We start from the raw sequence: 24,330 nt of genomic DNA, 5'->3' as shown, positions 1-24,330 counted from the left end.
GAATTTTCACCAATATAGGTCCTTTATGTTATAATTGCATGCCTGAAGTAAGCGTGCTTATAAAAACTGACAAACTTAATAGATCTGCAGCAGCTCACTGAAGTTTCATTACCTTGGTAATCTGAACCTCTGACCTTCGGGATGTAGGTAATGCAATCTGCTGTTATTTCCATTCATACCTTAGAAATATTTCAGATAACTATTTGTGAGCACAAAGGTTAACTCTCAGAAGAGGGTCAGCTCTCCGAAAGCTTGTTGCGTTATCATTTTCTTCCTTCGTGCAACCTGCTAGCCTAAGTAAATTAACTAGTCACTCCTCTGTGATGGGGCCACCTATTTTTTGCCATTTTAATTTATGTTGTTTTCTTGATTTCCAGGATACATTTGGCACATTGTTGAATATGCTAAAAGGCACAAAATTATAGGTTGAAAGTCAATTGGATAAATTCATAAATATCTACTTTTTAAAAATTGCCTTTCACAAGAACCATGAAAGGTATTTTAAGACACATATTCTTTCTTAACTATGACTTCCACATATATACACCATTTTGATAGCTGCAAATTTCTGGTAAATTTTTACCAAACACAGATTAATAAGAATGTCATCGAGTACTTTAGAAGCACCCATTTTAAACTTTTGCATTGCTAGGTGATGTCATATGAGGTAAAAGCATCCCCACATTCCTTCAATTCATTTTTAAGGTTCAGATTGCAAACTGGCAGCTGTACAGGCCACATTTACTTCGCCCGCCCACCATACACTGTTTCAACTGTAGTATTTGTTTTAAATAATATTTTGCCAACATTTAACAATCAGAAGATTTCACATAAAGATTATGATTTTTGGATTAATTTGAAAAATCAAATAATTTTGGGGTGAAACTATTCTCACATTGCTGGAGAATATTGTCATTTGGGGTCAAGTAACAGCTTCCTCTAGACGAGTCACACACTTCCCATTTTCCTGGTCCCTATAGAGATAGGAGGTTCTTATACCTATTAAATATTATGGAAGAAAATATTTTAGGCTAAATGAAATACCACGAAGATAAATTATATTAGTGGAAAAAAATCAAATCTTTATAAAAGAGGATAAAAAAAAACACCTTTGCTTAAATTATTCATATAATTCTCAGAAAAGCCCTGTGAGATAGAAACTGGCGCTCTGTGACTCACTCAACGTTACAGCTAGTAAGCCACACTTCCCAAACTCAAACTAAGGGCTCAGACATTCAATTTTCAGCTATTTCTCATGCATTTAGCATCAATGGTTATTGACATTTTGTTGAGTGATCTATTAACATCCTCCCTATTTTGACTGCTCACTCTGAAATAAACAGCATGAGGACACCGGGGTGGCACAGTCAGTTGAGCATCTGACTCTTGGTTTCCGCTCAGGTCGTGATCTCAGGGTTGTAGGATCAAGACCCCTAGGTTGGGCTCTGTGCTCAGTATGGAGTCTGCTTGAAATTCTCTCTCCCCTTCTGCCCTCCCTCTCTCATAAATAAATAGATAGATGATAGATGATACATAGATAGATAGATAGATAGATAGATAGATAGATAGATAGATAATAAAAATAAAAAATAAATTCCCATGAGGGAATGCGGTGGAGAGGGAGCATTCATCCTGAGGTCCCTTCACTAAAGAGATCATCCATGGCCAGAGCAGAGCAGGAAAACACTGGACATAGTGAGAGAGGAAGGTGCTACAGAAGAAAAAATGGAAGAATCATCCAAATGCTATTCACTTTGTCAAGACCTCCCCACAATGTTCTGGTGTTCACATCTTGTGTCTTATCTACCTCCCTCTCCATCTTTCTCCTTCCTCTTTTTCCCCTGCCTCCCCTCTTTCTCTTTTTCTCTTCTACCTATCTCTCTCTCCTTCCTTTCCTTCCTTTCTTCCACAGACATTTATTTATGACTTTGTTTGTCCCGGGCACTGCTACTACAATGAGGAATGACAGACTCCTGCATTATAATATCTCAGTGAACTCTCTGGAAAATTCATCAAGGATGAAGGTGTCACCATTAGGAGAGTGAGTTTAAATCTGCCTAAAAGGCATCTACCTCCTCTTGATCTCTTAATCAGAAACCACCAGATTTTGTAACTAGAAGAATTTCTGACTTTGTCTGAATTTATCGTTTGGGTGGCAATACATATCAATAATTTCCAATGTCAGCTCTTTTAAAAAGCACCCACCATCGTTGGCACATCTTGCCCTGACTCTTCTTCCCGTCACTCCAGTTATCAAAGCAAACGTGCTGTCTTTGCCTTTTCCATGGGCTGCCCTCTTGTTCACTTGTTCACCTGTTGTAATCTGGCCTTCTTCCCTTCTAGTCTACTGCCATGATCCCCTTGAGGCCCTTCTCACCTCATGACCCAATCCAATGTTCTCTTCTCTATGCCATCCCATTCTGTTTCTCTGTAGAGTGGGCACTGTCATGGGCCCTCCTCATTGAGATGTTCCATCGTGTCTCAACAACTGCTCCTTCTCCTGATCCCCTAAATACAGACTTTTCTCAAAGTTCTTTCCTGCATATTTTTTCACACTCCAGTTCTCCTAGGGGTGATTCCCTATTCCATCTATTCTTACTGTTTCAAATGCTCCTACCTAGAAAAATAACAAAATTCTATGAAGCCTTATGAGGGGATGATTTTAGAAATAGACTTTGGGATCAAGGAAACTTAAGTTTGGATCCCAGTTCTAGGATTTTCTAGCCCTGTGACTCAAGCAAACCACTTAACCTCGAATCCTAGTTTCCTAATCCAACATATGGGGATGGTAATAACTGCTTTAAAATGCTGTGATAAGAATGAAATGAGTTAATATATGTTAGAACTTAGGAATCACTTAGTATTGGTATAAAGTATTACTCGGTCTCTAAAATGTCTCAGTATTTTCTTTTTTTTTTTAAGATTTTATTTATTTATTCGAGAGAGAGAGAGAGAGAGAGGCAGAGACACAGGCAGAGGGAGAAACAGGCTCCATGCAGGAAGCTCGACGTGGGACTCGATCCCAGGTCTCCAGGATCACGCCCTGGTCTGAAGGCAGCACCAAACCACTGAGCCACCCAGGCTGCCCTGTCTCAGTGTTTTCAAAGGCATTTTTACAAAAGATAAAAAAATATTATGAAGCCATTTCTTTTTTTAGATTTTATTTATTTATTCATGAGAGACCACAGATGTAAGTAGAGACATAGGCAGAGGGAGAAGCAGGCTCCCTGCGCAGAGCCTGATACAGGACTCGATCCCAGGATGCTGGGATCATGACCTGAGCCAAAGGCAGATTCTCAACCACTGAACTACCCAGGTGCCCCTGGGAGGCCATTTCTAATAAAACTTTGGGCATGGCATTCAGCTAAAAGCATTTCCACAAGTGAGGTGAAGATAAAGAATAGATGTCACTTTATAATGACCTGACTTGACTAACACGTCAAAGTACCAACCATTACATAGCATCATTCCCCTGCCTTTACCTTTCCCATCATTTCCCATGCCCATCAACCTAGAGACTACACTTACCAGCCTTGAAGTTAATGGTGGCCATGTGTCTGTGTTGTGCCAATAAAATGTGAAAGAATATATGTCTTTTGGTATCATAGTCACAAAACACTGGGTACGTGCCTATCTGTTCTCTCTTCGTAATTTCTGTGGACTGGGATGTAGACATGGCAATGTTCTCAGTTTTAACTCTGCAGTCACGGACAACACCCTAAGGGATCCAAAGCCACATAAGAGAAGGAACCTAGGTTGTGGAAATCGAACACTGATCCACTCACTTTGGGTCTATTATGCGAGATGTAAATTAACATCTAAATTTTATTTAAGTCACTTTATATCAGGGCTTCTTGGTTACCACAGTTCCGTTAACTATCTCAGTCCCTGTTTGCCCATATCAATTCACTTAAGGAGCAGAAGTGATCTATCCTGTTTTCATTGCTAAATATAAAATGATGAATAATTAACACATCTCATATACAATTTCCTTTAAATACAATTTTCTCTGGCAGGCTATTGATAGGAGCTGGAATACAACGAGAGACTAAAGTAGCTGGGGTGTGGGGGTTCCAAAATACAGTTATTGGTTTCTGACGGATGCCTAAATTAGGTAGAAGGTATGAGATATATTTTTGGGGAAAATAAGGAGCCTGGCTTAGATCACTGTCCAAGAGGATCTTCCCACTTCTTTATGTGAGCAATTTTACACTCTTGCAGAGTAAAGAATTTTCTCAAGAAGTAGTTTGACTTAAATTTGCTATTGTTGTTGTTAAGTAAATTCTACCCCCAATATAGGACTCGAACTCACAACTAGACATAAAGAGTTGCATGCTCTACCGACTGAGTCGGCCAAAGAAGTAGTTTTGATTCCTCACATTTTCTAAGAAGTATTTAGTTGATGACACAGAGCTCTGCACCATAGAACTTGGGAAACTGAACACTGATTTGAGAATCTATGAGCAAGACACACTTTTTTTTTTTAAGATTTTATTTATTTATTTATTTATTTATTTATTTATTTATTTATTCATGAGAGACACAGAAAGAGGCAGAGACATGGGCAGAGGAGAAGCAGGCTCCCCACAGGGAGCCCCATGCGGGACTTACCCAGGACCCCAGGATCACAACCTGAGCCAAAGGCAGATGCTCAACCACTGAGCCACCCAGGTGTCCCAGGACACACTTCTATTATAAAAAAAACCTTAATGGGATCCTTCCCAGTTTTTACATTTGAACAAAATTGCCCCCTCCCATTGAGCTTGCTGACAAGAGACATGACTAAAGAATTCAATTCTAGACAAATTTGGACATCTATTAAATGGAGTGGTTTGCTATAATTGCTCTAGATCAGACCACAGACCTTTTTTTAAAAAGCCGGATAGTAAATACGTCAGGGTTTGCAGGCTATAATCTGTGTTGCAACTGCTCGACTTTGCCACTGTAGCATGAAAACATCAATAGATGACACTTAAACAAGCAGGACTGTGTTCCAGTAACAGTTTACTATAGACACTGAGATAAATTTTTCATATATTTTTCACACGTTACAAAATACTATTCTTTTGATTTTCTTCCAAACCATTTAAAAATGTAAAAAATATTTTAAGTTTGCAGGTTATATATAATCAGGTGGCAGGCCACATTTGGCCTACAAGCCAGATTTTGCCCATGGACCATCATTGACTGGCCCTAATATAGATGCTAAATATCCAGAGGACGTAATTGATTTTAACAGTAATCTTTAAAAATAATCCAGCAGCATATAAGGAGAGCATCATGTAAGTGCTGTAGCCGAGGACTTTCAGCTAGCCCACCTCACAACTGCTTTAAATTACTTGGGAATCTATTACAAAGGAGAAAGGACTGTTGTATATTTGAGAATCTGCTACAGCTAAGATCACATTTCTGACCAATATATAGAGATTACCACCCAAAATGGCATTTAATAGCAAAAATTATGTCCAGAGGTTATAACCTACTTCTTCTACAGTTAGAGCAACACCTTTACTCAGATAAATTTATGTGATCCATAAAATATGGGTTGTACATAATAGGATTAGAGTACCCAAGCAAATTTAACCTCATAGGAAATCCTCATCTTTTCTTGTTGCTTCAAACACAAGCTAGCACGTATAGCTCCAAATCATAGAACTATAGCTCAAATATTCACACTTTAATTTCTAAGCCCACCTGGTTGTCACGAAAACACTTCAAATTCAAGAAGTCTCAAGTGAAACAAGTATTAAATCCTCTGTGCTATAATTACTCCTATGTTTTTCATTTTATGTAATGGGATTCGCACAGAAACCAAAACCCTAAACCTGAGACCTCTGTAATTCCTTCTTACCCTTTCTAATTGCTCTGGTGTCACCTAAGGACCTTGGCTCCTTCCATCTAGTGGATCCACCATTCCCTTGGGCCTTGAAGTCCTCCAGGTAAGAGAACTAAAGATAATCAGAGATGGTCAGTTGCTCCAAAAATAGCCCAAATTGGCCATATAACCTCACCCAGCTGCAAGGAGCCCAGAAAATATATTCTGACTATTTGACAAAAAGAAAAAAGACATGGTGTTGGTGAATGCTTTTATCTTCTCTAGTGATTTCTAAAGTTAAATTGCTATTTGTCCTATTAATGCTATGGGTGGGTTCTTTTTTCCCATCACTTTCTATTTTTTGTACGACATAGAATCCAGTGTACTGTTACTTTCCTCTACCTTCTCACTGCCATTTTCAATATTTGGTTTATAAATTATTATATAATTATTTTTACATAATTATTTTCTCTAAATAGTTTCCATTTTAATTATCAATTCTTTAACTTTCCCAATCTCAAATTCTGGATCTGGATTCACCTTTTCTGTCTTCTGGATAGCATTATAGGGAACACTTTATCATTAAAGCTAAATAAATTCAATGAATCATTAACTCTTTATTAGTTATATATATATACATATTTTAAAATTTTTGTTCTAAATAAGAAAGTCTATTGTATTTACACATAAATAATGATTTAGATGTGTATGAAATTCTTGGATCAATAGATTTTCCCTCAGAATCTGATGAAATTATTCCATTGTCTTCTAACATTGAAAGTTCTGTATGAGAAGTCTGCAAGTTGCCTTTTTGTCCTTTGTAGTTGATCTTTTAATTTTTAGCTTACTTACCTTTGAAATGTTATAATGTTCCATGACAGTCTGTGTTTGGATATATTGCCATTATTTTGATCAAAACTATATTAATTAATTCAATTTATGGACATAAACCTTTATGCTGGGTCAGGTTTTGTGGGATATTTATGTCCATGATTATTTATTCTATTTGTTTTTCAAGTTGATTAGATATTTTTATTCTCTGTCCTCAGTATCTATAATTCTGACTTTCATTGATTTCTTCTTAGTCATTTTCCTCTTTATTCTTTCCTACTGTGCACTTTTAATCTGCTTTTTTCTACTTTCCATGCAGATTTTAATTCTCCCATTGCTTTCTTATTTAAGCAACATCACTTAACATCCTTGTAATCATATCTGCCTTTTCATGATTATAGGTACATGTCCATAGAGGCTTCTTTTTCATAAAGGAATGTCCCCTTTGTTATTTTTAAAAACACAATGCAAATGTTTTCTAAAGCTTCCATTTCATTCTCAGAGAAGTAACACCCACACACACAAATATGCTTTTGAAGGTTCTCGACAATGTTTTCCCTGTCTTGGACTATGAAAAAGTCTTGTAACTTAATGTTTTTCTCTTTTAAAAAAAAAGAGAACTATATTCAGGCTTAGTTTTTGCCAATATGCGGGGAGGGTGAAATTTACTTGGCTCTTCATTCCAGCTGTTTGGATTCTAACAGCATTCTTCTCTCAGAGATAGACTCAAGGTCAGCAGCCTTTAATTTTGTGCTGGCCTATTGAACTGAGGATGTATCTTCTGTTTCTTAGACAATTCAGTGACTTGGGAGGAGCCCACTGAAGTTTAAAAACCTGTTTGAACAATGAAAAAGCATACTACTGTTCATATACTGGTCCCAGAACTTCTCATAGGATGACTAGGATATTAAGATATAATACATGTCTACTATTTTTCTCTGTTTTGGACTCTGCACTGAAATGTCTAAATGAATGAGGAAAAAGAAATGGTGAAGCAGATGTTGGTGAGAGACAGGACAATGCAGAAATCTGGCACTTATTGCCCAGAGATGCTGCCTGTTTTTGGTTATAAAGATCTCTATATCGATTGCCACATTTTTCTATCAGTTGAGGGACAATAGATTTTGTTCTGTTTCAGATGGGTTGACATATGGTACATGGCTAAGAATGGGCATGTAATGGAATTTTATCCAGATATCAACATACAATCTTTGCTCATTTTGAACTTACAGTGCTAGCCACAATATTTTCAATGTATATACATACGTACATTGATTGGAACTTGATGGAAGAGATATTAGGCACATTTAATAACCCAGGTAAAACCCATTTATATTTGTCAGTAGAGTTTGAAAGCACTTTATCAAATTATATCTTTAGGGCTTGTATTTCTAACCAGAATCTTCACTTAACAAACTAAAATACAACATGAACTTCAAATCTAGTCCACTTTCCATTATATCTCAGCTGCCATAAATTAACAAGTAATGCTATTGTAAGCCAGTAGAAAATAATTCTAAAGAAAGAAGAAACTTTTACACTCATAGCACCAATGACTTGGCTATACTTGACTGGTATCATCTGGAAAAATATTGCTGGATATGAATAACCAGTTCCTGCCAATGCACAACATGACATCATTATTGAAGGCACTTAGATTTTGTGATATCAGAGAAAATAAAATCTTAATCCCCAGAGTTTTCCAAATTTGTCACTAAAGACCTCTTACTATTAATTCTTTCAACTATGCTATCATTCCGAACTTTTTCGACTATTGATAGAGATGAAAATCAAAGCAATAGTGTTCTAAGCATTTTGTTTTGTTTTGTTTTTTAGATTTTATTTATTTATTCATGAGAGACACAGAGAGAGGCAGAGATATAAACAAAGGAAGAAGCAGGCTTCCTGTGGGAAGCCTGATGCAGGACTTGATCCCAGGACCCTGGGATCATGACCTGAGCCAAAGGCAGACGCTCAACCGCTGAGCCATCCAGGTGCCCCTGCTAAGCATTCAGTTTTTATGTGAGATCCCCAAGATCTTAATGAAAAGGGGTCCTTAAAAGAAAGTCTTATGTCCTCTAAAGCCATATTTCTTCACATGGCCATACATTTCAATCTCACATATCAGAGACACTGTACTTTAATAACCACAAAGAGAAATGCCACCTTTTCTTCCCAGGCCTTGGACTAGTGCTACTGAACTATTTTGATGCATACTTTGACGTACAATTTCAGGAGGTTCATAAACCAACATTCCACTGCCCAATCCTAACATGAACCAAGGTAATAGTTTCTGCTTAAAGTCTTTAAAAATAATACTAATGTAAGTATTATAATGTGAGTATACTATAGTTTACCTATACTATTTGTTATCTAAGAAAATATTTCTTATCTAAGCTTATCTAAGCTGTTTTATGTCTTCTTTTTAAAGCGTCATTGTAGAAAGGTAATGAGAAGCAGAACTTAGGGCAAAAGAGGAACAATCAGGTAAAAGCAGAAAAAGAAAACAGTACACCAGTCTTTGAAAGGATAATGGTGGAGGAATTGATGAGTTATATTTGTGAGACAGGAAGTGATTGATTTGGGCACCCTTGAAGCGTTTGTCTACATCATAGAATCACAATAAACTAGGCGAAAAGAATGAGAACCTTAATAAGAATTCAGATATCATCCTGGGATCCTACTGAGCAAATCCTAAAGGAGAGCATGCTGTATCGCTCTACTACATCAGCAGTGTACATAACAGGATATCTGTCTAATATTCTTTTAGGTAACATTTAGCAGTTTTCAAAATGCCTCAAGTTCTGGGATCCGTGTCAGGAAATGCCCTGATTTGCATTAGCATAGACTTCTCTCAACATCGAATGATGTTACTTAGAAATGGAGGCTGTCCCATGTTTTGAATACTTTATTTTACTCTTAGTTTCCTTTTACAACTGTTATATTAAAGCTCTGATGACTAGTTGAAACACTGTAAGTAGTATAAATACAATATTTAAAGGAAATGTTAAGAGTTTATTTTCCTATAAAAATAAGTCTCTATGCCATTAATCATGGAGTGAGGGAAAGAAAATCGACTTTGTTATAAAAAAAAATAAAAACCAATGCCATCATAAAAAAGTTTCCATAAGCTTTCCATTTTCTCCTTCTAGAAACAGCTGATGATAAAGTTTATCCTCTGTCCTTTCCCCCAGAGACTCTTTTAGATCAGCCACATTTACACTATCCTGCATTTATTGTTAACAGCCTTTCAAGACCTACAAGGTGATGTTGAATATTATACACTTTTTTGGAGTTCTGCTACCTCAAATGAATCTCTCAAAATCCTCCCAGATGTAAACTCTCATGTCATCAGCCACTTAAATCCAAACACAGAGTATCGGATTTTTCTCTCTGTCTTCAATGGAGTCCACAGCATCAGTGGCGAAGTACTGCACGCAACCACTTTCGATGGGGGTGAGTCCAGATTTCAAGGGACACTTGGCTTCAGAGATGCAAATGAAATTGATTGATTCTTGCAGAGGTTGAGATCAGTCCTCCCTCCATTATAAAATTTCCGGTGTTGGAGGGAAGGGGGTTGGGGCTAAAATGCTTAAGTGCTTGCTGTCGTCAGGTGGCAGATCAATACAGGGTCCCTTAGAGACAGCAGCGCAAGGCTCTAATAATGGGATATTAGCCCAGTTTGTTCCTGTTCTTTCCAGTGTATGCTGAGTTTGGAGCTGAGTTCACATCAATAAACAGTGACATTTGGAAACATTTTTTTTTTTTTTTTTTTAAGATTTGCTCTCATTATGCTTTTCAAAAAGACAGCCAGGCACAGTGAGGGCTCTCCCTGAGTCACCAGAAATGGGAGGTGGAAGTTCAGCCACTGAGAAAAATTGCCTATGACTCATTTCTAAGCCAGGTAGCAAGGGGGAGGAAGCAAGGGAAGCAACTTGTGAATCTGAAATGTGTTTGGAATGGTCTTTCTAATCTTTTTGGCTTTATAAAGTCTCATTATAAACATTATAATATCATTACCTCCCAAGCAAGTGTTCCAGGTCATTAGCAGAGCACTTTAAGTGTGGAACCCATTTCCCTTTGCGGTGCCAAAGGTCGACACCTTTTGTTTATAAAATAGAATGGATCACAAGGACAATTTTTCAACTAGTTAAGATGGGTTCTTATGATAAAAATAGGTCTTTGCATAGTTATTTCTGACATGCTTGAATAATTGTGTAATTTAACGCCAAGCAAGATTTTTTTCCTAATGTTAGATTTCATCATTACCTATGGTAATCAACATTCAAAATCATTTACATAATGACAATATTGCATTATTGCTTCATATTGCTTGAGTTACAAGCTAGTAACATCAAATGATTTTTTACGTTCCACCAGCCTCAGCCTCAATGTATTTGAGTTTTATTTTTTGCTTAAGGAGCAAATTTTCTTTCCCCCCCCTCCTTTTTTTTTTTTTTCTTTCCCTGGGAGGTAGGGAGTGAAAGGATGGGAAAAGAGACAAATAATAGATATGTGTTAGTGCTGCAGATGGGTGAATAATTTATCATCATATCCCACTGGTCACATAGTATTGAAGATTAGCACTATGCTGGTGGTATAAAGCATTTTACCACCAATTCTTATGGTTTCTAACTGAGAGTATAATAAGCCAATTTACAGAGGACTACAGACTGTGATAACTTCATCAGAGAAAAGCAGATAAGCAACGAACCCTTTGCTAAACCTAAATACTAATCTGCATTTAGTTTAACAAGTGCTTTTTCAGGGACAGCTGGAGTTTATTCAGTTTCTTCCTTTAATTCTAGAGCCTCAGGGCATGCTTCCTCCAGAGGTTGTCATCATCAACAGTACAGCTGTACGTGTCATCTGGACATCTCCTTCAAACCCAAATGGTGTTGTCACTGAATATTCTGTCTATGTAAATAATAAGCTCTACAAGACTGGAATGAATGTGCCTGGGTCTTTCATTCTGAGAGACCTGTCTCCCTTCACTATCTATGACATTCAGGTTAGAACACTGTTTTTTGATGGTTAAGCTTATAGGTATGTTAAATAAAACATGCTGGGCTATGTCTCTAAGTGGATACCTTCCGTCTTGGTTACAGATTATTTATGTACTGGGGGAGGGGAGAGAAAAGAGGGGAAATGATTAGGATTAAATCTATTTGCTGTGGGCAAACATATGCGTCTCTGGAGAGAAGATAATCGTAATATGGAAAGCAGTGGCGATGATATTCTCACCGGCAAAATGGGGCAAGTCATATATTTGCAGGAAATCTTACCGTGCAGCTTACCTTTGTCCTGCCTGGTTCTTTTACTGATAGCAAAATCAGAATCAGCCTGTGAATGTGGAGACATTTTTTTTTATCCCTATTTCTGCTATTTACTAATTTAATAACTTCCAAGGAATTACATAATCTGTCTAGGGCAAATTATCCTTTTTTTTTTTTTTTAAGGGTAATGGATGCTTTTTTTTTTTTTTTTAAGATTTTATTTATTTATTCATGTGAGACACACAGAGAGAGAGGCAGAGACACAGGCAGAGGCAGAAGCAGGCTCCACACAGGGAGCTGACGTGGGACTCGATCCCGGGTCTCTAGGATCAGGCAAGGGTAATGGATCTATGACTTGAAGCATTCTATCCAACTCTAGCATTCTGTGATTCTCAAGGCAACGAGACAACAGAAATGAATGTCCGGCAGGCAAGATATATTAAAGGGTTTTACTACATGTGTGGCAACCCTCACCTATGTGAGAAGAATTGTATTTAGACCTTTTTGCCCTTGAACCTCTTTGAGAATCTGATACTTATTTTATATTTTATAATTCTAGGGCACTCTGCCCTAGAAAAACATGTATATAATTATATGACAGAAGTTAAGAGTGCAGTTTCAGAGTGCATTGACCATCTGAGATCCAACTCATAGACCTCTTTGAGATCTACTGACCTTCACAAGAGAAAAAAATATAGAGACAACTAAGGCATTTACAAGGAACTTTTCCCCAAGGAATTGGGAGTCTTCTTACAGTGCTAGGATATAAAAGGTAATAAGGCCAGATGTAGAAATGAATGATAAAAACAGTGTTTCAGAAACTCAAATTTTATAGAGAAGGGTTGCAATTTGGTAAATTTTTAAATAAACTATACTACCTCTAACATTCATAGAGCTTTGTAAATAATTTTCAAAAGGTTTAACTTTGACCACAGAACCTTCTCACTGACTTTGTCCATTCAATGCTATGGCTTTCATTTTTCCGTCTCCTTCTTTCCCCCACATTTAAAGGTGAAACATACACAATCATCTGGCCACAACCAAGCTTTAGCCTCTCCCACTGCTGGGCCTAGCTTCCTCAGAAAACAAAATAAAAGCATATTTGATAAAAGAAGAAAGATATGTTTATTAGTTTTCATTATACTCTGTGATTTCCATTAACCCACCCAAATTATCTTAGCCTAGATTATGTAGAGTGATGTTTATGTTCATGGTTCTTAGAGTGAGCCCATATGTGCATGTACATCATAGGTCAGATTATAAAATAAAAATCACACTCAAAATAATTAGCCATAGTTTTATGAACAAGGTTAGTTTAGGAAGGTGATGGAGGATTTGCTCTTTTGGGCCCTCATGGAGAAAGTTGACTGAGTCCTCAAAAGGCAATTTATTCATTTGCTTTATTAGGACTCAAAATGCAATGTAAGGTAAGATCACTGGGTGCTATTGCACTCATGTCCTGATTCAACTTTCTTACTATATAGCAAGAGTTGATATGTAAGTGGTTCAGGCATGTTCTACTATGAAAGGCTTCACTCATACCTACTGGTTTGAGTCATAGTGGCCTAAGGAGAGAGCATTTTGTTCAGACTTGGGACATGGAAAAAGATAAGGAGACAAAAGACCAAATTAGAATCTCATACTTAAATTGTGATTAGTAACTAAGATGTTCTTATTCTTGATAACTATATTTTTGTGAAACTCTTCACAGTCCAGGAATGCTGCACTTGAAATAGTTGTTGAATTGCTAGAAATTTGAATATCAAATTCCAGTGATTTTCATTTATGATGTCAGAGATGATTTGGCTCCATTTAAAATGTGCACCTTGGGATCCCTGGGTGGCTCAGCGGTTGAGCACCTGCCTTCAGCCTAGGGCGTGATCCTGGAGTCCTGGGATCGAGTCCCACATCAGGCTTCTTGCACAGAGCCTGCTTCTCCCACTGCCTGTGTCTCTGCCTCTGTGTGTGTGTGTCTCTCATGAATATATAAATAGAATCTTTAAAAAAATAAAAATAAAAATAAAATGTGCACCTAATTGATATGCCTAATACTTTAGAATTAAGGTTCTCTGTGTTAACCCCCTCTGTAAAATAGGTATTGATTATAAAGCAGACACATAGAGGCCAATGCAAATATCTACTTTTTTTGAATGAATTCCTTTATATATTCCATTTTAAAGGGAATAATAATTTCAGTTTTCGATTCAATTTTATTTTTAATGTGAATCTGTAAACCTTTATATATTTGTGTTTCATTCACATTTCGCAATATAGCTATAACAGCAGAAACCTGCCCCAGAGCTGGAGACTTGGAATATTACCTTAGGAAGGGTGGGGAAAAAAAAAATTGACACATTTTTCCAAAGTCAAAATAAAAGCTTTCTGGAAAAACATTTGGGTATAGCTAAGTAGTTTAGAACCTAAAGCTATAAGACAAGAAAGAAAAAAAAAAAAAAAAAGAACCTAAAGCTATGCTTAATATTTAGATAATAAAACAATAGGGTATAGTAAAGCTCAGATCATATATCTCATATCTTACCAGCTTGATCAATTTCCCTGATTTCTCTAATCCCCAATTTACAAACCAGACTTGTGAGGACTCAGTAAAGTTATTTGTGCCAGTACCCATTATAATATTGGGCACATTTTTATATAATAAATTCAGCTGAGTTGATTTTGAGTTATCTTATTATGTCCCATATAGTCAAATATTCCCCAATACGCATGAAGCTTTATTGTCATTAATTCAAGTATAGTTTAAGTGTATTTTAAGTTCCTTTGACTTTAAATTATTTGGGGTTTCATTGGACATACTCAGAGTGGAGGACCTTGACAGTGCCCAAATATCTACTAAATATTACCTTAAAACACTGTATGGCACAAATAATGAGCACAACTTCAACAGCACAATAAAAATGTACCTCAACTCCCATTTATGTGCAAAATGCCCCATGAATAAAATGACATAACTACCAAATACAGTAAGAATCGAATTTGTTTTTTCTCAACTGCCAGTGGATAGTCGGAGGACTGCTTCACTTAAAAGCTCAGTGTTAGTGATTAAGATTCACCTGTTTCCTTCTCTCTTCCATTGATGTATTAGGTGCTGAAAGTAAATTAGTGTTGGAAAAAGTACAGTTTCTCTTTGGCTTATCCCTTCATTGGGAACAGAATGATGTCGCTTTGTGGAGGTTCCACTAGCAGGCTTCTGTACCCTTCATTTGTCTCTCCTCCCTCTACCTGAATATGTTCCTCTTGTGTTACTAAGGCTTGATCAACTCGATTTCTAATCTTTAGTTACTCCACTCTCCTCAGTTTTTATTCAGAATAGGTGGTAGAATTAAAGGGGTAAATGATGATTTTCTGCTGTGATTAAGGTAAAAATACAATTGCAGCTGGAACAAATGGATATAAAATAGCTCAGCCACATTGGAAGGCTTCTTTGGCCTCATTTTTCTTCTGTTTCACATTAGCATTTCAGCTATTGGTTATAAAGTGTCAGGACTTCTGGAAGATATCATCATTACACTACCTGGTTACAGATCTAGAGAGCAGTACGCAGTGATAACCCATTCTGCGTGCAGACATCTTCCATTCCTTAACTGTGCTCCAAATAGATTAATATATCTGTCTCTTTCTGAATGGTTGGAACCAGAGACTAAACATCACCATTTTAATCACTAAATCAATTGTCTTGAGCTCATTTCTATGTTCAATTCTGAGTTCATCCCAGTGGAGTCAATTAACATCAAAAATTAATATTTATAGAACTCCAAGAAGTTGTAGAGAACTGTAGGAGAGTCCTATGAAATGAGGGTAGATGGATTTGATCCATTGGCAGTCTATAGTTTGAAAATAATTGGATTTGTTCTCTTGCAAATTGCTGTTTGCAGGTTGAAGTCTGCACCAAATATGCCTGTGTGAAAAGTAATGGAACCCAATTCACCACTGTGGAAGATACCCCGAGTGATATACCAACACCTACAATTCATGGCATCACTTCAAGGTAATGTTTTTTGCCAGTTAATCCAAGGAAATGATCATAAGCAATGAAAGTTAAAATCAAAGATTTTATCCCAGCAATGACAATCTTATTTAAAAAGTTGCTATAAAAATCTACATAAATCAAGGGGTACCTGAGTGGCTCAGTCAGTTAGGCATCAGACTCTTGGTTTCCGCTCAGGTCATGGTTTCAGGATTGTGCGATTAAGCCCCATGTAGGCCTCCTCACTGAGTGTGTAGCCTACTTAAGATCCTCTTTCTCTCCTTCTGCCGCCCCACCCACCCCAAATCTGTAAATTAAATTTTTGGATTATTATTTGTTGATCTTCACTGGACACATCTTTTAATGTTTAGGTTTTAATGTCCCTGATTTTCCAGTTTCACTTCCCTTTATTTAGTAATCTGTGGACAAATGCCTAAATGCATGAAAAAATTCCTATATTTAAATGTGTCCTTAAATGAAATCTGCTTAACTAAGTCCACCATTTCAAATGCTAATCTCCTTAGAAATAACCTCCCAGATCTACCCAGAAATGTTTAGCCAAATATCTGGGCACTTTGTGGCTCAGTCAAGTTGATGCATAAAATTAACCATAAAAAAATTCAAGGTTCCTCACCTCCATATTATGCATGCAGATGTCTACTTCTCTTGCTCTCTGGCATATTCCACTCCCAGGAGACCAGAAGTATATTCTCTGGAGAAACAGAGATGCCTATGAATTAAGGCTACTTAGACACAGTGGAAAGCTGGGATGAAGGGCAATCTAAAACTCAAAGTGGAAGACTACAATTGGAAGGATAAAAGCCTTTGTTGCCTTCACTGGGACTGTTCTCAAAAGCAAAAATTGTGAGAAGAATGTTGAAACCCCCAAATATAATTGTGAGCTTATCTATTTCTTTTTTAGAACTACCAGTTTTTTGCCCCATGTATTTTGATGCTTTATTAGTAGGTGCATAAACGTTCAGGATTGCTATGTCTTGGTAAATTGATTCGTTCATTATTGTGTAAAATCCCTTTTGTTTCCTGATAATTTTCTCAATATCAAGCATAGTTTGTCTGATACTAATACAGCTGCTTCAACTTCCTTTTGATTTGTGTAATTTTGAGTGATTTTAGTTTGTTTCCTGGACATTTTGAATATTAGATTGTGATCATTTGAGTCCTGTTAAAAATTTGAAGGATTTTTGTTTGTTTCATTTAGCAGGTAATCATCTGGTTAGCTTCAGACTGCAGATACTGTCTTGCTTTGGGTGCTCAGTGATTCCAATGACAGCCCACTTTTCAAAAGTTTTGCTATGCTGCTTCATGTCTGCTCCATGTGTGCACCTTTCAGAAACTAATCTGGTATTTGTTTGAGGAACTATGTAATGATTCAGGTCTCAAAGTCTTTGCTATGATGCTCAGATTTCTTTTGCATGGGAAGCAATCATACACGTACAGTTTGGAGTTGAGTCAGGACTTGTGTTGGTTCATACACAGAGTTAGAAGATCACCTAGCTTTCTCTTCTCTGAGATTTCTCCCACATTTTCCAGATCACTTGTACCTCCTCTGTGGGATCTTTGGCTAGAAAGACATGGTTTCTCTTAGAATTTTAGCTTTCCAAGTTCCTTACATTTTATTTAAATGAGGCTGTGTTGGGGAAATAAGATAAGAGACAATAGAAGGAAAAACAGGGATACCCTCCCACATACTATTTGGGAGCCACACAAGAGCCCCTTTTCCTGGTTCCTGGTTCTTCTGGTCAGAAAGAGATTTTTCTCTTTCTGGGATTTTAGATTCCCATTTGGCCAGCACTGCTATAATACAGCTCCTTGAATAGAATCATCCTCAGAACAGAGGAAAAAAAGAAAACAAGAAAACAGGAATTTCCCTCAGACCTTCTGGCTTGTAAGGCCTTTTGTACTCTGGCCAGAAAGACAGAGTTTCTCACAGGTTTTTCTTGCTCAGTGCACAGTTCTACACCAGGTTGCTCTTAGGTTAAAATGGGAGATGAAAGAGGGGAAACTCTGACAAATTCATCCTTTAATTTATTTTCAAGTTTTGGCTCTCCTCCTGATCTGCCTCTATTGTTAACTTTTCAGAACCCTTGGGTGGTTGCTTCTTGTAATTTCTACACACTTTCTAGTGGTGATCAGTCAGAAAGACAGGCTGTAATAGGTTTACTCCATATTGGCCAGCTACAGATATATAAATATAAATATATAGTATATATAGTATACTATATAATATATATATACACTATGTGTGTGTGTGTGTATATATACATACATATATACATATATACATATATATATATAGTTGTGGTTAAAAAATATATATTCCAATCCCTTTGGCAACTTTTTTTCCTTTTTTTTAAAGGTTTATTTATTTATTTGTTTATTTGGGGGGGGCAGAGGGAGAGGGAGAGGGAGAGAGAGAGTCTCAAGTAGACTCCCCACTGAACGGGAACTCAATGCAGGGCTCAATCTAACGACCCTGAGATCATGACCTGAGCTGACCAAGAGTCAGATGTTTAACTGACTAAGCTACCCAGGAACCTCAACTTTGTTTTCTTTTTATTTTTCTGTTTCTTCCTTCCTTCCTTTTTTTTTTTTTTTTCTTTTTTTGGTCAAAATCTAGAAAAAACTTGACAGAAATCATTCACAATCAAATATTGGCAAGAAAAATCTTTCCTTTCTAAAAATGATTCATCATAGAAAAGCAACATTTTCCAAAGGCAAGACTCTAATGAGCAGCTATAGGCTGCCAAGCCATTAATCAAAATTATACCAACAGCAAAGCAGTTAGCCTCCTATGTGCATCTTATTGTTTGTGTAATTTTATTATACTTCTGGCAATGTAAACTTGTTAGTTATGTTTTTTTTTTTTATTTTGGTTCAAAAAATCTCTTTTATATTAGCAACAGACAAAATCAAATGAGAAATTCTTCCAGAAAAATGTCAGGAGACTGAGTTAACTTCTATAGCACTTTAAAGAATTTGGTTTCTAATAAGACACACAATTCTTAGATTCTTTGTTTATTTTTGGAAGGACAAAATAGTGACATTTAATTTTCATGTATTATAATAACATATACAGAGAGTGTATCAGCCTGTTTGATTATATGCATGAACTGCATTAACTCATCTTTGTCTTGGCCTTAACTTATATGACATCTGTAGCACAAGCATTTATGCATGTTTTTTTCTATTGTGAATAAACCAAAGATGCTCTAGCACACATGTCGAAAGATCACATGAGCCCTTCTAGTTCTGTAAGCTGCTCCTCCAGAAACAAACTCTGTTTCTACATCACATTTCCATACTTGTCATATTATCATCAGCTGCTTCTATATCCCAAAAGAATACTAACTAGTGATCGATAGCCCAGACATGTCTGGCCATGGCCTACACGTGCCCTGGGTAGTTCATTTATTTGCCTTGGTGGATTTGCTAGAGTGGAATTTAATCAATAGTTAATTCATTAATTCTGGTCCTTGAGAATGTAGAGTCTATGCTGGATGAAGATAGCTAGCTGGCTCTGGCTTGGATTGAAATATGACAAACACAGGAGCTGACAGCTTCACTTGATGCTGGGCTGCCTGGAAAGTTTACTTATTTATTCTCTATACATAGATAAGCTGAAAAAGAGAAAAGAGGAACATAAACAGGAAAGAGTTTTATTAGTTACTGCTAGTATTTCAAAATGCATGATTTCCAGGGACGAGGGTCAAAGGAAAGCAGAGAGAGAACACAGATCATGTCTTTCATTGTCTTTAATTGGAACCATGGCAGTGTTTTCAGCTCCAAATCAGTTCAGGGCTGTATTATTGATGAGGAGTCTGTGGTATAATGTCTTTGTAGCATTTGCAAATAATTGTTTGAAAATTTGCCTGAAGCTACTGAATGATATAAATGATATTTTTACATACCAACTTCTCAGAAGCCTTTATGAAAGCAGCACAGGCTGTGTGTGTCTTTAAATGAAGGTTAAACCACTATCATCATTTATAAATCTCCTTATGTGCTCAAATTATTTGGTTTGGGGTTGAAAATAGCAAAAAAGGTTAGAGCTTGTGGAAAAAGAATTTTCCTCTTTTTGACTCACCAAATTTGAGGTGAAACTTTGAGCCTCTATTTTTTATTTTTTTATTTTTTTAGAATATGACTTTTTATATATATATATACAACCAGAGAATCATTTCTATCCTTAATTTTCCCTCTCTGACTTTTTTCATGACTGATAGCTTGAACACTGAAGTAAAATTTTGTATTTTGTGTGAAAAAAAAAGTTTAGGCTGTGGTTTATTTTATTCTTTTTTTTAATAGAGAGAATATTGGACTGTAGATGTAATATGTCAAATTAAGTCTTCTTCATCCATATTCTAAACTCCCTCCCTTACCAATATGGACAAGTGTAGATACATACTAATTTGGACTAGAACTTTCTGTTAGAGTTTTTTGTTTGTTTTTTGTTTTGTTTTGTTTTGTTTTTAAAGTAGGCTCAATGCCCAACATAGGGCTCAAACTCACAACCCCAACATCAAAAGTTACATATTTTACCAACTGAGCCAGCCAGGTGCCCCTCTGTTAGAGTCTGTAAGGGATATGGGAAGGCCTCTTAAAAGGGATCACTTGAAGTATATTTACTATTGTTGTACAGATAAAATCAAGTCTTATAATTCAGGAATTATTGTTTTAATAGCCAGTGGGTTCTGATGATCAGAGACATTTTTTGAGACATTTTTTTTATTAAAACACCTCACAGAATATTGAGCTTACTTTTAAGACTGCCATCAGTGTCCTCATTTCCTCAGCAACCCCTCTTTCCTAAGCTCCTATAACTTCTCTACCTCTTGAAGCTCCCAGAGAAGTTGCTCAGTGCCTGAGGTAGACTGTGTACCTCTCAGCAAAATACAGCTCTTCCTAATTTATTTTGGCCCTTAATGGCCATCCTGTCCCCTGTACTCTGAACACCCATTCATTTCTTTTATTAGGTCCATCCCAAATCCATTTATTCATCATGGGTGTCTTGAAGAGAAAGACTCTCCCTCCTAATCATGGAGTTTAAACATCACAGTTTTGATCATTCTGATGTCTCGAAGACATCTCCCCAGACTCCAGTTTCATGTATGCAATTTTCCATCGATTTTCTGTGTTGCTGTCCACCCACCACCTCAAGCCTCAGAAGTTCATTTTCATCTAACCCATCATCTTTTCCAACGTCCCGTCCCTTTTCACAAATGCACCACCACCTGTGTACTGTCACAGACATGTATCTTTGAATTTGTTTAATCCCCTGAGTTCACTAAATATCAATTTTGGTATGTTTCCGTTTGAAGCATCTTCTTATATGTGTTTCTTTTCTCCATTTCTAACACTGCCACCTTGGCTCAAGTTTTCATCATTTAAGTTTATGTAACCAGTTTATGGAGCTGTCTTTATTCAATGAGATACAAAGAGGTAAAATCTTTGCTTTTTGCTCTTTACTTGCTGCCTAAACCATAATCCTTTGGCTGTGATCTTCTCAACTCTTGAAATTCTCTCCAAAACATCCTATGGCTTTAGAATTATTTTTAGTTATGAGTCTCATTTTGATAATTAAGATTCATGATCAAGTATTAAAAAGTCTTTTCTATCTCCAGCAAAATACTAAGCTCCTGTTTGATTCAACGATTCTACTGCTTCATAAGCTCAGGCCTGATCGCCACTTGCCTGGTCCCCTCTCCTTGCTCTTTCCCTCCTTTTATCCAGTATGTTCTCATCTCAATGTTATTTTACTGGCATCACTGGGTGGCCACCAAAGCTCTCTGTGTGTCAAGTGGCACTTTACTGGACAATTGTGTTTCCCTTGAGAGGTCCCAAGAGGATCTCTGCATAGCCAAATTTCGTCACACGAGTGTGATCCTCAATAACTGATCTGTTGTGGTGCCAACAGAGTAAGACATCCCAGGGACTCTTCTTCCTGGAGTGTCCTCTTCCTAGAAGGCTGCCACCACGAGCAGTGTACCTGCAAGCTGGCTCAAGCCTAGCTCTGTTGCAAAGCATCTCATGGCTCAGGAGAAGCTCACTGATCTGTGCCATGTGGCACTCTGCACTTTACCTTTTCATTGCAGCTGCTCTGGACAATACCTAACCTCTAATCTTTCTCTAAAGGAAAACACTTTTTCTTTGCTTATATAGACTGTCAAACTCCATGTCAAGCTGTTTGCAAACTCCTTACTATCCTCCAAGGACAGCAACAGATTGAACTTACACATTTTTGCATCTCAGTAAATACCAACCATGAGAAACAAGTGCCTCCAATTTCTCTACTTCCAGTTTCTTCTAAGTGACATATTTGGAATGCTTTCTTCAGCTTAGGGTATGCCAGTGGAAATTAGGGGGTGGATTTGATGTCATTCTTCACTAAGTAAATAATTAACTCCTCTTTCATCCTTGCCTCAAAAACCTCCAACCTCCAATGGCTTTCCAACACACTCAAAAACACATTCAGTAATTTCTGTGTTCTATAAAATCCTACATCATCTGCAATCCCCCAGTCCAGCCTTCCTCATCCCTCCTGATCTCATTTTCCAACATTCTATCTCTTGCTCAGTCCAGTCCAGTCCTATTAGATTCACTGGCTGTTCAACAAGCCTCAGTGCCTTTTACACATCCTGTTCCCTCTGCTTGGAGACTTCTCTGGGCTTGTTTCACCCCTTCTTTCCGATTTCTACATGGAAGAAGCAGGCCTGCTCAGACTACCAACCTGGCATATGATATACTTACGTGTTTCTTTACTGTCCCTCTTCTCCAAGAAAAATGTAAGTTTTATGAAAAAAAAAAAAGGGGGCGGTGGGTGGGCTTTACCTATCTTGCTCACTGATCACTAGAGAACAGTGCCTGACATCTATGAGGTATTTCATAAATACTCACTAAATATTTAGTGAGAGTTTCTAAAACTCTCCTAGAATTCCATTTATTTTTGGTTGTTCTGGGTGATGAGACAATGTTAAAGAGCATTTTTATCCTCAGAATTCAATAGAACCTTGCTGTTCCCCTTAGAGGTGAAATACCACTTTTAAATGGAGAAACTCATTATCTGTCATCCTCAGTTTGGGGCTGTAGTTCAAACTCCCATTCCCCATTCACATTCTTTCCTAGTTGAGTTGCTAATGTAGCTCACTGACATTTTTCTCTACCCCAAGTTTCTTCCACTCTAACTTGTCAGGTTATTAATTCAAAGGGGCTTTATATTCTGATGGTGACAACACTCACAATCATACTATTTCATGATCAAACTCAGCATGGTATTTGTGGGACTCCAGAAAATTTTTTCTTTTATTCAAATTTACCCTCCTTTACTGCTGGATGCAGCTTATTCATTCATCAAGTTGATCACATTAACCTTCCATACACACCTAGGCTGATTTCCACCCCTTACTTTTGCTTATGTTGGTTTTCCTGCCCAGAATCTTTCCATCCTTATTCCCTAATTCAAGTCCACAGCCATTTGTCCCATGAGACCTTCATTGTTTTGTGTAGAACACAGTGATCTTTGCTTATGTGTTTTTATAATATCTGTAGCCTAAACACATTTAAACACTCAATTTTACATTGCTATATAACATTTAAATGCTTCGTGTATACATGTTTTATATCTCCTATTACCCAAGCACACACATTTTGTCTTGATTTTTCACCTATTACAAGTTACGCTAAATATCCTAATACATAATTAAATATTCTAATGCTTTGAGAGATGAGAGTTGATTTTTTCATCATATATTTATTTAATCCTACATTAAAAATTACCTGATCGTTTGTGATAGCCATAATCTGGAAGAACTTTAGTGTTACATACATAATTAACAAAAAATGACCAAGTTGAATTGGAAAGAAAAAAAGGTTTGTGTAAACATGATCAGGAAATCCAGATCCACAATCTAGACTGATATCATAAGGTATATGAAGTTTTTTTTTTTTTTTTCCCCCTTTGGCTCAAACAAGAACATTTTGTCAAAATGGTAATAAAATACTGGAATAAAATATTAAAGAGTGCCATGGGAACCCTAATTCTTCATAAAAATTCTATCTGTCGGGATGCCTCAGTGGCTCAGTCGTTGAGCGTCTGCCTTCAACTCAGGGTGTGATCCTGGGGTCCCAGGATCAAGTCCCACATCAGGCTCCCTGCAGGGTGCCTGCTTCTCCCTCTGCCTGTGTCTCTGCCTCTGTGTATGTGTGTCTATCGTGAGTAAATAAATAAAATCCTTAAAAAAATTCTATCTGTCCTGTAACATGTTAATATTCACCTGTATAGAGGTAGGTGATAAAGAAATGATTTTCCCATACTGCTTTCTATCCTCATGTTATTTTGTACTTCCTGAACTAAGAATTAAAAGCGACGATTTATTGTGGTGGTGGCCACAGTAGTATTTAAATCT

At 37.0% G+C, this 24,330-nt stretch overlaps 1 protein-coding gene across 1 annotated transcript in view; it reads left to right on the top strand.

The window, feature by feature from the left end:
- USH2A (usherin) overlaps nt 1-24,330 on the top strand; it is a 702,892-nt gene that overhangs the window by 474,666 nt on the left and 203,896 nt on the right. Inside the window, 3 exon segments of the mRNA XM_038586435.1 lie at nt 9,893-10,102; nt 11,455-11,657; nt 15,816-15,928. Coding sequence (XP_038442363.1) covers nt 9,893-10,102; nt 11,455-11,657; nt 15,816-15,928 — 526 coding nt within the window.

The sequence above is a fragment of the Canis lupus genome, chromosome 38, assembly GCF_011100685.1.
Source record: "Canis lupus familiaris isolate Mischka breed German Shepherd chromosome 38, alternate assembly UU_Cfam_GSD_1.0, whole genome shotgun sequence".
NCBI lineage: Eukaryota > Metazoa > Chordata > Mammalia > Carnivora > Canidae > Canis > Canis lupus.
Note: the sequence above shows the minus strand (reverse complement) of the source record. Positions and strands in the feature narration are given on the sequence as shown.